Here is a 14,215-nt window from a genome sequence, read left to right on the forward strand (position 1 = left end):
TCCTATCTGTAGTCCAGGTTTCATTTATATGTGTTGGGCCATCTAGTGTCTGAGGTCCTTTCCAATTCTTAACATTCTGTGATTCCAGTTCTTTATGGACCAAAGAGAGGACTTTTCAAGATTCCTACAACTTAATTTATATATTCTGTTTACAAATGCATTCCCTCCACCCCCAGGTGATTGGATTTTCCCTTTTTTCCACCTCTTTGTAGCCTTCAGCTATTTTTTAAACCTTATGAAATATGTTCCCTGTGTGCTAACTTTGAAATTTCAAATAAAGATCAAGAAAGAGACTATTTAGCATAAAAGACATGGTACTGGACTTGGAGTCAGAACATAACTGAGTTCACATCTTGTGTCAGAATTATTAGCTCAGTGACCATATGGAAGGCATGTAACCTTTCTAGAGAGGTTACATACCTTCCATATGGTCACGTAACTAATCTGCAAAATGGGGTCAGTAATACTTGTGACACTTACCTTATAGGGTTGTTGTGAGCCTCCTCTGTTTGAAAACATACTTTACAAACTTTAAAGGGCTATATGATTGTTAGTTGTTGCTGTTATAAGTTATCTGGTTGTTAAATTTTTCTTGTTTGCTATCAAATGTCTTAAAATGAGTGAACTTTTATTTTCTTGTGGAATGTTTATTGAGATTATTAGACGTTTAACCATATTAAAGTAGAGATTTGTTAGGATGCTAGGAAATAGTTAACTCCTAATAGTTCATATTTATGTGAATTTATAATTGATAAACTTTTTTTTTCTTATGGTTTAGGTATGCTCTTATATGTCAACAGTGTTTTTCTCATAATGGCATGGCTTTGAAGGAAGAGTTTGAATACATTGGTAAGAACTGCTTTGGGTAGTTAAGAATTAATTGCTTTTAACTTTTAGTTCTATGAAAACTTAATATGATACTACCTCATTATGGTGGCTTATTGTATCTGTGAACATATGTACTAGGCAAGTTGACCTTTCTATTTCCTTATTGAAGAAGCTGAGATACCAAAGATTTGGACATCAGAGAAAAGGCAGAGAAGACAGTTTAGTGAGATGTACTGCTGTTGCATAATCATCTCGAGTATGACTTAACTTTGAAGGAGTGAGTTAACTCCTTTCTCAGAATATACACAGAATAACCACTCATTCAAGCCATTAGTATTATGTTCTTTCTACAGTCACAGTTATAGATTTATTTGCTAGATGGTACTGATTACACTATTACAAATGTTGTTTTGTGTCTTTATTTCATATTCAGTATTTTAATTTAATGTCTTGCTTAGGTTAAAATGCTTTGATTAAAATCTTTATCTTAATATCAAAATCTTACTTATTAACCTTAGAAGGAATAAGTAATTTTGAAGTGTACTTTGTATATTTGCAAACTCATTCTTATTAATTATGCGTTTCTTAAACCACAAACCCAAGAAGGTAAATTTTCCAATTCTTTGTAGCATTTCGGTGTGCATATTGTTTCTTCCTGAATCCTGCAAGAAAAACTAGACCTCAGGCTCCAAGACTTCCAGAGTTCAGTTTTGAGAAGAGACAGCTTTTGGAAGGACAGAGTTCTATTGGTCCTCTACAACTAGGAAGTACGATTTCACAAGAGAATCAATTTACTGAAGGTATGAACATGTTCTAGCCTCCTAATGAAAGTACAGTTTTTAATGCCCCTTTATAGGCATACTGCTGTTTATTTTCTTTTAAAATTTAAGAATGGACAATTTGTCATATTTTTCATGCAGTTGTTAGATACTCTTATAGAGCCACAGACTACCTTTTTTCTCACTGGTATGCTTTTTTCTTTTAATAAGGTTATGGTAAGCAGCTAGTTAAGCACTGTTTGTGCAATGACATATTTTAGTAGATTGTTGGGATGAAATGTTTTCTTGGAGCTTTTTCTCTAAGAATCCAAATAACTGGCTTGGGCAGAATACAAGAATGATAGAAAATGCTTACAGAATAGGTGGTTAATTTTCATAAAAATCTTTGAGACTGTACTGGTGAAATGTGCTGGAAAAAAAAATCGGAAAGCAGAGAAACTTTGGAACTGCAAAGTGTGACTGCTTTAGACTCTGGATGAAGAAAACTTGTTTGATGCTGCTATGAAATGAATTGAATTTCCAGAGACTCTGAGGATTCACATTGCTATTTACTGAGGTGCATACCTTTGATGTGAAATCAGCCTCTGTTTTGGAGGAACATGGTTTTTCCAGGCTACTTCAACTTTTAGAGTCTATTTGGCACCTCTGCTTTAGGAAATTTTGAGGCATGACAGTTTCTTAAAAATTTGGAAAAGATGAAACTGAAAATTTCACTTAAGATATGACATCTATTTCTTATTATTTATAAGTCAAGAATGTCACTTTTGCCAAGCTTATGAGTTGTAAAACTTGTCTGTAATTTTAGAATTTTAAAAATGAATTCATAGTCTTTGTTGTTTCTATGTGAATCCTGGTAGAACAGTGCTGGATATTGGATGTTAGCTTCCTGTGAGTCTTTTGCAGTATTAGGACACATTCCTTAAATTCCTTAATATTTCTTTTTTAAAAACATATAATTTTGTATTTTCTAGAATTCTAGTGCTTGATTATTTTTTAAAATTTTGTTTATTAAGAAAAACAATCAGGTTATGAATTGCTTGGTGGAAGGATTTAGTTAGCAAATTTGAACATCTTTCTGTCCTTCGAACAGTTAATAGAAATTATATAGTGTGGGCTTGCCATTTGACTTATTAACAACTCAAAATGAATTTAAATGCAAACAACAATGACAGTGGTGTATGGGGGTGTGTGCATATATATATATATATATATATATATATATATATATATGTAAATATGTAAAATTATTATTCATCTTATGATGTGTGTGTGTGTGTGTATACACACACACACACACATCATAAGATGAATAATAATTTCCTCTTTCTGCGAATCTGCAACATCAACATTAAGGAAGATCAGATTGTTTTTCTTTTGCTTGAATCATGCTCTAAGCTGTATGTTGTCTGTCATGTTTAAGTGTGTGCCTTGCGAAAACAGCTTCTTGGAAACCTTACTGAACAGAAAAGAATCTTCATGCAAAAGATGGAGAGAGAGAAAACAGAAGTCCAATCACTAAGTTAATTTAAACAAAATCTAAAATTAGAAACTTGGAAGCAAGTATAGTTGCAACAAAAACTTGATAGCATGTCCCATGCTTTTATATCTTCTGCTAAGATGGAGGCAATTAGTTAGCAAACAACACCCAGCTATACTTTTCCTTCTTATCTAATATAGGAGCAGCAGTGCCCCAGAAGTCTTATTGTCTGTCTGAAATCTCCGGAATGAAGTCTAACTGGCTCAAACTCAGCCCCATTAAGGTAATGTTGATAGGTGGGGGCAAGGCTTTTGAGACAGTTATGTGGTGCTAGAAATCTTTGATGAAGAGGCAGCATGGTATAGAGGATAGAGTATTAGACTTAAAGTTAGGAAGATCTGGATTCAAATCTTGCCTCTGATACTAGCCGTCTGACTTTGGGGAAGTCACTTAACCTCTCTGAGCTTCAGTTTCTTCATCTGTAAAATGAGACTCAGATGATCTTTCTAAGGTTCCTTCTAATTCTAAGTCTATGAACCTACAGTAAGATAGTATAGAGTAGAAAGATTTTCCTATTTTGTCTTGGATACATCTGCCATCTCTGTCCATAAACACCTTTTTACTTCATCTTTACAGAAGACCATATGTTTTGTCCAAGACTCATATCTGACAACCTTGATACATATTCATCACTTCTAGGTAGAATTTCTGCAGAAAATCCTTGGGAGTGCCACTGATTAATATATGAAGGCTGAGATTCTTTTCACTGACAAGAGCACACAAAGTTTTTAGGATTAGCTTCTAAGAATAATCACATCCTTTCAACCGTTTGCTTTTTATACTGTTGGTTAATAGAGCTGCGGTTTTAGAAATCTTACCTCTTAAGTCTTGAATAAGAGAAAAATACCCTTGAGGTCTAGAGAGAAAACTGTGTTAGATGTTGCTTTTAACTGACTTAAAGGCACTAGATACTACAAAGGCTGATGCTATAGAAATTTACGGATGGAAGTAAAAAGTAGCTATCTTACAACTGTTCTCTAGTTGGTGCTTAAAAACTAGATGAAGTCAGGCTCAGGATTTTGCAGTTCTTGGTCTTCAGAGTTTTGTCTCAATTCTGATACTAGAACATGCACAGGATGGAGACATAGGCCTCTTTTTTTCCTTTCAACTCATCCTGGTATAAACCTTTAGAATCTTGAAAACTTATGCCAAGAAAAAAGACTCAGGAAGATAGATCTCTCATTTTTGTTATATGAATTCTTAGAATATTTGGGTAGAAAAAACTGAATAAGCCATCTTTTTAGACTACTCAAATCACATCAGTGGTAATAGTAAAGAAATAGTAAAGAAATGCAAGGGATGTGGCTGGCATTGTCTTTATTTGACAGCATTTTTGTACATATATTCCACATTAGGACATACTCTTGAAGTTGCTTAAAAAGTTTAATTTCTCCTCTTTTAAATGGTTTCTACTTAAATTTCTAACAAGTCATCTTCTAGCAGGATGGTTTATCACTTTAGTAGCCTAGAGTTCCTTATTTCCAGAGAATGTAATTTCCTAAGTACCTCATACGAAATAGTCTTCTCCCCTTCTTCTCTCCCTTTATGTAGTTATCATTATTTTCATCCCAGAGCAGATGCTGTTATTACATTGTTAGTATATCTCTCTGAAGTGTGATTAGTGCTTTGATTCAGGCTAACATTGAAACAAAACGAAACTACCAGAATTCAGTATTGGCATTTGCTTAGTTGTATAGTTTGCTTATTCTCATTATATTTAATCATATAACATACAAAAAATGGTTGAGTCTTTTTCAGTATTGTCTAAGAATCGTATAGTTAAATTTGTAAAGTATGAAATTTATCTTAGTATTTCATAAGTTATATTTCTTGATTTAAAAAAGACCAAACTTTTTATTTGATATTGAACTAGGATAAATTTTGGATTTTTGTAATGTTTATTGTAGCATTCTGGGAAGCTGAAGAATTTGAATATAAAGGAAAGAATAAGCATATATTTGTTTCTGAAAAGTTTTTACCTTTGCTATAATTTCATGCAATTTACGCAAAATTTTACACAAAAGTTTCATACTTGTATTGTTTTATATATTGATTATAGATCACTCTAACTGAAATTAGTGTCCAGCATAACTTTCCCCTTCCCTCTTCTACAACTCCATATAGTAAAACTGAATTAGTATGAAGAATTTTCTTTTTAGCTTTTAAATATATGAGGAAGTTATTTCACTGTTAATTGACTTGAAAAGGAGTTTCCAAATGATAAAACAGTACTTTGTGTGGCAATTTCCTCATTTCTTCCTAATTGCTTAAATTAAATTGTTTTCAGTAGGATTGAGTTGAGATAAAATTTGTACCTTTGTTTCTTGAGTCAGTTTTGCTATTTTCCTCGAGGCAAGAAAATCTAGTAAAACTGCCTTGTTTAAAACTTAAAGTTCAAAGACAAATTGTCAATTTTAGTTCAACAAAGTTCCTTTGGAGAAGTTTTATAGCCTCTGTATGCAGTGGGTGGGTGTCTGGCAACTTCTTGTTGTTGTTGTTAAACATTTTTTAAGGTTTAGAATTTAGTGGTTATACAAGTCCCTAGCATGAGTCATATTGAACCTATGCAAATTTCTTAAAAGTTTAATCAGAATGTAAGCATATGCTAGGATAATTTCCATTGGTAGAAGCTTAGCAACTTTGTTTTGCCAGACTGCCTATTTTTTAATTTTCTTGCATCAAAATTGTTTTTCTTTTAATTTCAAATATGTGAATTATAACTTGAAGATAAAATGTTGCATTTCTGTATTCTGTGTAGAAGATGAGATTGTACTATCACAGAAACTAAACATAGTTTTATGGTTTAAATTTTTCTATCTGGGCTTTGCTACTTCTGTCCAAACAACCGCAGACTGTTTGTGACAATAGAAAAGGCTGCTTTCTCAAGAATATTGTGTGTGTGTATGTGTATATACTTAGAATCAATTTAAATGGATAATTTTAGTTCAGTTTTTATCATTTAATATTTATCATTAATTTATCATTTAATATTATATATTTTTTCCTCTAGAATCACAAATGCCAAAATAGACTTATAAATATTTTTAATAGGGAAGGATTAGTGTGATTTTTCTAAATATATTACTTAGTGTTTATTTGGTTAGGTATAAGGATTTTATAGCTCATCCTTATAATGGTGCTGTCCAGGAAAAGAGTAGATTTGTTTAATTATAGTTAAAACAAATGTTGGTGTCCAGAATACTACTTTATACCAGTATGTTGGCACCATTCTGAAATGCAGTTTATATCCCCAGCTATATTAAATCACAGCTTCACTGAACAATTTAATGTAAGTACCACATTATAGCTAGAGAAGCAGGCTTTGGAGTTTGCCTTTGACACATACTGGCTGTGTGACCTTGGTCAAGTAAATCAACTTATTCTCTCTTCTCCCAAGTGACTTTTAAGAAGATAAGTTTCTGAGCAGGTATGGGTCTCCATTAGTAGAGAGTTTACTCTTTACTCCCTGAGATTTCCCTGTACCAAAGACATCATGGCCCTTGGCCTTCCCCCAGAATGCTCCTGATAGAGAGCTGTGTTCAAATATGTTAAATATAAATTTAGAAAAAAATTATTTCAATGCATCTTAGGGTTGCTAATATAATTCCTTTTTATAAACAAAAAGATTTTTACTGCTCCATAGATTATAATGGTGAAGGAAAATGCTCATTAATAGGTTCTTTGCTAATCATTTAACTATTTTAGAATCTTATATGTCACTTTATTAGTCTTTTGCTCTTTAACATATTCTCTCAAATAGTTGTAATAGTAATAGCTAATATTTATATAGTATGTTAAGGTTTACAAACATATTAATGTATACATACATTACATACATAAAATCTTGTGAGGTAAATGGTATCATTATCCTCATATTACCCATTGAGAATATGAGATGGAAGATGTTAAGTGAGACTTGCCTAGAGTCACAGAGCTCATAAGTATTTGAGATAGGATTCAAACTTAGGTCTTCCTGTCTCCAAGTCAAACATGTATTTCATTAAGGGACCTCCTTAGAAGTAGGCATAATAGTAGTGGTGTTAATTCGCATAATTTTATTCAATATATTTTTATTTCTTTCATTAAATATTTCTCAGTTACACATAGAAAATTTTTTAACATTCATTTAAAAAAATTTTTGAGTTCCAAATTCTCTCCTTCTCTCTTGTTCCTCTCCTTGAAAAGGTAAGCAATTTGATATCAATTATACATGAGAAGTCATGCAAAACATATTTCCATATTAGCCATGTCACAAAAGAAAACGGCCAAAAAAGAAGAAAAATAAAGAAAGTAAGAAAACTGCTTCAGTCTGCATTGAGAGTTCATGAAGCCTTTCTCTGGAGGTGGATAGCATTTTCTGCCATGGGTCCTTTGGAATAGGATCATTGTCTTGATCAGAGTAGCTAAGCCTTTCATAGTTGATCATCCATATGATATTACTATTACTGTGTATAATGTTCTGGTTCTACTCACTTCACTCTGCATGAGTTCATATAAATCTTCCCAGGTTTTTCTAAAACCATCCTGCTCATCATTTCTTATAGCACAAAATAGTATTCCATCATAATCATATACCACGACTTGTTAAGCCGTTCTCTAATTGATGGACATTCCCTTGATTTCCATTTTTTTTGCCACCACGAAAAAAGCTGCTATAAATATTTTTGTGCAGAGAATTCTGATAAGATGACGGAGTGGGTTAGAAAATTCTAAGCTCTCCAGATTTCCTCGACTAACAAGACAAAATAGTACCTTGGGGTGAATGAAGAGTGGCAAAAATAAACAAGAGTTGGTGCAGAACAGTGGTCCTTCTGGGACAACTGGAGAACATCCAAAGAAGAAAGATCCTAGGACAGAGGTTCTGCCCAAGTGGAGTATAAACACCTCCAGGCTAGCTCTGTTGAAACAGGAAGCAGCAAGCCCTAGGGACAGCTAGGTTGGGAGGTAGTCTCAACCTCAGCCACAGGAATTTTCACCTCCCAGACAATATGGGGAGTCAGGTGTCTGAGCAGAGGAAGATTAAGGGAGCCTCTGCTGATAGGGATGCCAGGCCCAGCTGTGCTGCTGAGATGTACTCCTGGGTGAGAAGAAACCAGCACACATCTGATGAGAACAGAAGCAGTGGGGCAGGGACAGTGCTGGATGTGGGCGCTTACAGGAAAGTTCTTAGTCTCTATTCTAGGCCAAAAGGGAAAACTGAAGATCGCAGCCATTGGAGGGGCTCAAGGAGCAAGAGAATTTCTAGCACAGTGTGCCTAGGGACCCTAACTATGGCTTGGAGGGGGAAAGGAGTGCAGAGGTTGAGCCCAGGACAAAGCCCCAAAAATAATAGCAAGAAAGACCTGAGGCCAGAGGTACCATCCCCCACACCCCAGGATTAGAGGTTATTATAATGACAAGCTGCTAAAAATTAAAAAAAAAAATTAAAAAGAGCAGGCAAAGGAGAAAGAACCCAACCATAGACAGTTCCTGTGGAAATAGAGAAGACCAGAGTTTGTCTTCAGAGGAGGATACTGAAGCAAAAAAAGCCCCTCCTACACCAGAGAGTAACGTCAAATGGTCACCTACCCAAAAAGAATTCATAGAACTCAAAAAAGAATTCAAAAATCAAATAAGAGAGAGTGAGGAAAAAATTTTTTTTAAAAGTAAGAACAATTTTTAAAAAAGCCCAAGAAGATTATGAAAAGAAAGTCAGTCAGAAAGGGAGATCCAGAATCTTAAGGAAGAAAACAACTCCTTGAAAATTAGGATTGGGCAAGAGAAAACCAACGAAGTTATAAGAGACCAAGAAATAACATAACAAAATATAAAGAATGAAAAAATAGAAGAGAATGTGAAACATCTTATAAGAAAAACAACCGATCTGGAGGACAGATCAAGAAGAGAAAACAAAAATAATCAGACTACCCAAAAGCTACAATCAATGAAAGAATCTTGATATAATACAAGAAATAATTAAAGAATATTATCCTGAAGTGTAAATAGAAAAAAATCCACTGATCACTACCTGAAAGAGAGCCTTGGAGGAAAACCAAAGGAATATCATAGCCAAATTCCAAAATCCCCAGGTTAAGGAAAAAAATATTATGAGCAATAAGAAAAAAACAGTTCAAATATGGTAGAGCCGCAGTTAGAATTATACATATAAGACCTAGCGGTGGCTATAGTAAAAGACCATAGGTCTTGAAACACTATATATTGAAGAGCAAAAGAACTGGGGTTATGACTGAAAATATCATATCCAGCAAAGTTAAGTATAATCCTGAACAAACAAACAAAAAAATGGACATTCAATAAATTGACAGACTTTCAGGATTTAATTGCAAAAAGACCAGAACTTCATAGAAAATTTGACACACAAGATCAAAGAGAAATATAAGGTAAACATAAAAAACTGATTACAAGAGACTCAATAAGGATAAATTGTTTGCTTTTTATATGTGGAAATGCTAACTCTATGTCTAAGATTGTCATTAGTAATTGGGTAGTTCAAAAGAATGAGTCGAGTAGAACTGAGTATGATGTGATTATAAAAAGCAAAAAGATGTAGGAAAAGATAAAAAGAGTAATTATTTCATACAAATGAGGCTGGAGAGGAAGAACTGATACAAAGGAATTAGATGGGGGAGGATAGTGGGTAGTTCTGGAACCCTAAGAGGGAACAATATGTATGTATCTAGAAGAGTATAAAAGTTTTCTAAATTCAGAAAGAAAGAAGAGAGTAAGGGGATAGGGAAGAGGGGGAGGATAAGGAAGGGGGTAGGGAATGGGATAAGGAAGGACATAGAAGGGTGTGTAGATTAATAAAAATGAGATAAAGAGGGTACAACATCATATATGAGCTTGAGTATATATGTGTATGTTTATGGATATGTGTGTGTATGTGTGTGTGTGTGTAGCAGGGATATATATAAATATACTAGCTTAATTGTAGCCTTCTTGAGGGGGGTGGAGGGAAAAAGAGGAAAAAATAAAGTGAAAATTGCACAGCAGAGGACAAAAGAAAGCATACAAGGAAGCAAAGGTGGACAGCTTTGAAAATAATGTGTAGTATTCATTACATAGGTTTTCTTGAAATGAAATTTATTTCTTTATATTGAATCCTCGCTTATGTTGTACTATGTACACGGCAATCTTTTTTTCTTATTTTGTATTTGTTTAAAATAAATTTAAAAACTAAGTTCAAAAATATTTTTGTACAAATAGGTCCTTTTCCCTTTTTTTTTGATCTCTTGGAATATAGACTTAGTAGTATACATATTGCTGGGTCAAAGAGTATGTACCATTTTATAGCCTGTTGGACATTGTTCCAAATTGTTCTCCAGGATGGTTGGACAAGTTCACAACTCCACCAGCAATGCATTAGTGTTTCAATTTTCCCATATCCCCCCCAGCATTTGTCATTTTCTGTCATATTAGCCGATCTGATAGCTATGAGATAGTACCTCAGAGTTGCTTTAATTTGCATTTCTCCAATCAGTAGTGATTTAAAACATTTTTTCATGTCACTACTGTTAGCTTTGATTTTTTTCTTCTGAAAACTGCCTGTTTATATCCTTTGGCATTTATCAACAGCGGGGTGGCTCTTATTTTTATAAATTTGGCTCACTTCCCTATATTTGAGAGATGCGACACTTATCAGAGAAACTTGCTATAAATTTTTCCCCCCAAGTTTCTTGTTTTCCTTCTATTTAATTTTGTGTGAATAAAATTGTCCATGTTGTTTCCTATGATTCTCTCTCTCTTGTTTGGTCATAAACTCTTCCCTTATCCATGGAGCTGACAGGTACATTTTCCCATGCTCCCCTAGTTTACTTATGATGTGATGTATGATATTATTTATGTCTTAACCATTTGTCCGTTTTGACCTTGTCTTGGCATATGGTTTGAAATGTTGGTCTATTACTAGTTTCTACCAAACTGCTTTTCAGTTTTCCGAGAAATTTTTGTCAGATGGCAAGTTCTTACCCCAAAAGCTTGGGTCTTTGGGTTTATTAAACACTAGATTACTATGGTCATTTACTACTGTGTATTGAAATCACATAATTTTTTGCTCTATCAGATACTATTAATCTTTTCCTTAGGTGAGCAGAGTGGTGAATGAGTCCTTCCTATTTTTGAGATGTGTACTTTAGAGAGACATTGTCTTCCCCCTGGAACAGAAATAGACATGTCCTTGGTTTTGCTTTTATTCAGAAATACCCACAAAGATACATGGGATACAGGCGACCAGTCCCAGTGCAGATATGATATGGCTGTCTTTGGCCCGTCCAAGTGCCCTTGCTCTCCAAAGGGCATGGTTCTCAGGCTTATGTAGCCATGTCCTAATAGAAAATATGAAGCAACTCTGGTTAGAAATGGTGTGTCTGACTGCGTCATTTCTGGGCTTTTTATATTTGAAGGGGCTCTGATTCTGAGAAGAGGTAATTTCTTTTTCACTGCTAATTTTTGATTTGTTGGTTTCTAATGTTGTGATTGGCTGAGAGGGCAAAAAGGCAGGTTTTGCTTACAAGTTATATTCAGTACACCTGTGCCCTATTTCATATGTGCATATAACAACAGATAAGTACGTCTTGTCTCATAATGCATATACGTATCTTGCACAGTGACACCTTTTTGCATGATTGTATATTCTTCAACTTAATTTTTATTTGGAAGTATTATTACTTGGGTACTACTGAAATGCTCAACTTTTTTTTTCCAGAGTCTTTAGAAGAACAAGATGTAGCTATTAATTGCACAAATCAGACAGATGAAAAAGCATCGGATACAGAGCAGACAAGTCAAACAAATGAAAAAGCATCTGGTCCAATGGAACAAGAAGAAGACAGCGTAGCAGGGGAGTCTGAGAATAAAGAAACTACAGTTAATGAAGCCAAATCTACAATTTCTAATGCTGATTCTGCTGCTGTTGATGAACCAAATGGAGAATCTTTGATGGAAATTGAGTAAATGCTTCCAAGTGCCTTCAACTAGATCTTTGTAACTTTGTTGGTGTCAGCTATTGCTTTCCAGGTGGTGTTTTTGTTGTTGTTGTTGGTTGATTGGTTTCAGTTTTTTAACGGTCCATTTGGTATCTGAACTCTGACTGCCTAGCTATTTCATTCTGTCAGATCTATCTGCTAGGTGTTTAAAGTTGAAAGGGTATGCTATCAGTGCAATAAAACCCTATAGAATGTGCAAAGGTAAGCATTATGACAGCTTCTTCTAAACATATTTTGGCCACTTTAAGCAAATGTAATAGCAAGTTTGTTTTCCCATACACGTGACCTGTAAATAATATCCATTTTGTCAGAGGAAGAACTTTGATTAGGAAAAGTATTATAGCATTTGGTTTAAAGAATGAAAATCTTTTAGGATTCTTAATACTTTAACATTAAAAAATGGATGGAATTTTTCAACTGTAGGTATTTGCCAGATAAAGTATATATTTAGGCACTCATCTCTAAGCCGTATAAAGTTATTCTGTAACTGTAACTATAGTCATTGTTGCATAAATATTTTTAATAAGAATACAGTTGAACAGTCAAATGCAGTATTTCTTTTGATGTCACTTACTTTGCAGATGGGCCAAAGGCACACGTGTATATATCTAGCTAGTGTTTACATGAAGACAAAATAGGAAATTTCTCTACATTTGATTGTACTTGAATGCTGACCATTATTTATACTTGTATCATAATGATGTAAGTGAATTTTGTGCCTTTGTGTGTGTATTTTGTTAAGGAAAATAAAGACTTATCTATCAGCATTTAAAAATTTTAATTTTTGTTAAACATTGAGAAGCTTTGGACGTGTGCTTTCATCAAACTATGAAATTTCATAATGTGAAGAACTCTGAGTTGATAAGTCTTCAAGCTATTTGTTCTTTTTTAAGGGAGTGTTTGTGTTTAAATTAGTTGCTTTTAAATTTTGGAAAAAAATCGAATGAAGCATGTATTTATTTCATCATCTTCTAAAGCCTTTTAATCTAGCATAGGCAAAGTTTGCCTAGCATGGTTAATTGGTTCCATAGTAACACATTTTATGTAAAACAACATCACGAAAGCCAGTTATAGGACTAGAACTGAACAGAATAGAAAGCAGGAGCTACCCAGGTAGCAAGCAGGAGCCACTTAGGTAAAAACTTTATAGTGGGGTTTGGTTATAATGTTCTAACAGTTTGTAATACTCTTAATTTATTTTTTAAGCATTAGCAAAATATGAATCCTCATGCCTATAGATTAGAAGTTACATTTTTAAGACATTAAGAATATTTCAATGCCACTTGGAGCTATGTGCTTTGGTAAGAAAGTTTATTACTATGATAACAGATAGTTATTTGCTAGGACCTGTATCAGTTTCCTACAGTGTTACTGAGGATTAAATGGGGAAAAGATGAATATAAATGATTCCTTAAGATTAAAACGTGGAAACAGATAGTTCCAAAGTCTTGAATAGAGTTTTTACTCTTAAGATTAAAGTTGTTATTTCTTGTTTCCTTGTAGATCTTAAAAAATACTAGATCCTTTTGGTGCCAGCTGATTGTCAGAAACAAGTCAAAATGAAGCTGTTATACAAAATTGAATGTATTCAGTATATATAACAGCTGTTTCCTAAATTGTACACATATGCCTCATTAAAAACTGAATGAAACATTATCCTGAATTTGTTTTAACTTTTGTCATTCACATAGTATAATATGAATCATGTTATGAACTTTATCTGTTAACAGGTATAACATCACTATATAATAGAGAAAGAGAGTCTGCAGACTGAATCTGTTTGCAGAAACTAAAAAGTAGAGAAGAGCATTGGGCTTGTGGGGAATCTAAGCCAAAATTATAGCATCACAGATTTCAAGCTAGAAGGGCCCATAGATAGACTCCTTCATTTGGTTCTAGGACTCATCATCTTTTTCTTTGCTACTGTTACATTTTTTCATATTCAAAATTTTTAAGTCAAGGGCACAGCAGACCAGGAATTTCATCAAAACAATATTTTTTGTTGATAAAGTTATGAAGATCCCTAACTGTTCTTCATTTGATCCAAATAAGTTTCATCCACATTGTAAATAATTTTCTAGTTTTTG

At 33.7% G+C, this 14,215-nt stretch overlaps 1 protein-coding gene across 2 annotated transcripts in view; it reads left to right on the forward strand.

Moving 5' to 3' along the window:
* Positions 1–13,784, forward strand: part of LNPK (lunapark, ER junction formation factor) — a 96,471-nt gene extending 82,687 nt beyond the window's left edge. The window contains exons 11-14 of one of the 2 annotated variants that reach the window (XM_020991020.2): positions 779–849; positions 1,458–1,628; positions 3,285–3,367; positions 11,849–11,941. In XM_020991020.2, coding sequence (XP_020846679.1) covers positions 779–849; positions 1,458–1,628; positions 3,285–3,367; positions 11,849–11,857 — 334 coding nt within the window. In that variant the 3' untranslated portion in view covers positions 11,858–11,941. Of the gene's footprint in view, positions 1–778; positions 850–1,457; positions 1,629–3,284; positions 3,368–11,848 lie in introns of both variants that reach the window. The other variant, XM_020991019.2, reaches the window with a different exon arrangement.
* The last annotated feature ends 431 nt before the right edge of the window (positions 13,785–14,215 follow it).

This window comes from Phascolarctos cinereus, unplaced genomic scaffold (assembly GCF_003287225.1).
Source record: "Phascolarctos cinereus isolate Bilbo 61053 unplaced genomic scaffold, phaCin_HiC Scaffold_726;HRSCAF=1367, whole genome shotgun sequence".
Lineage (NCBI taxonomy): Eukaryota > Metazoa > Chordata > Mammalia > Diprotodontia > Phascolarctidae > Phascolarctos > Phascolarctos cinereus.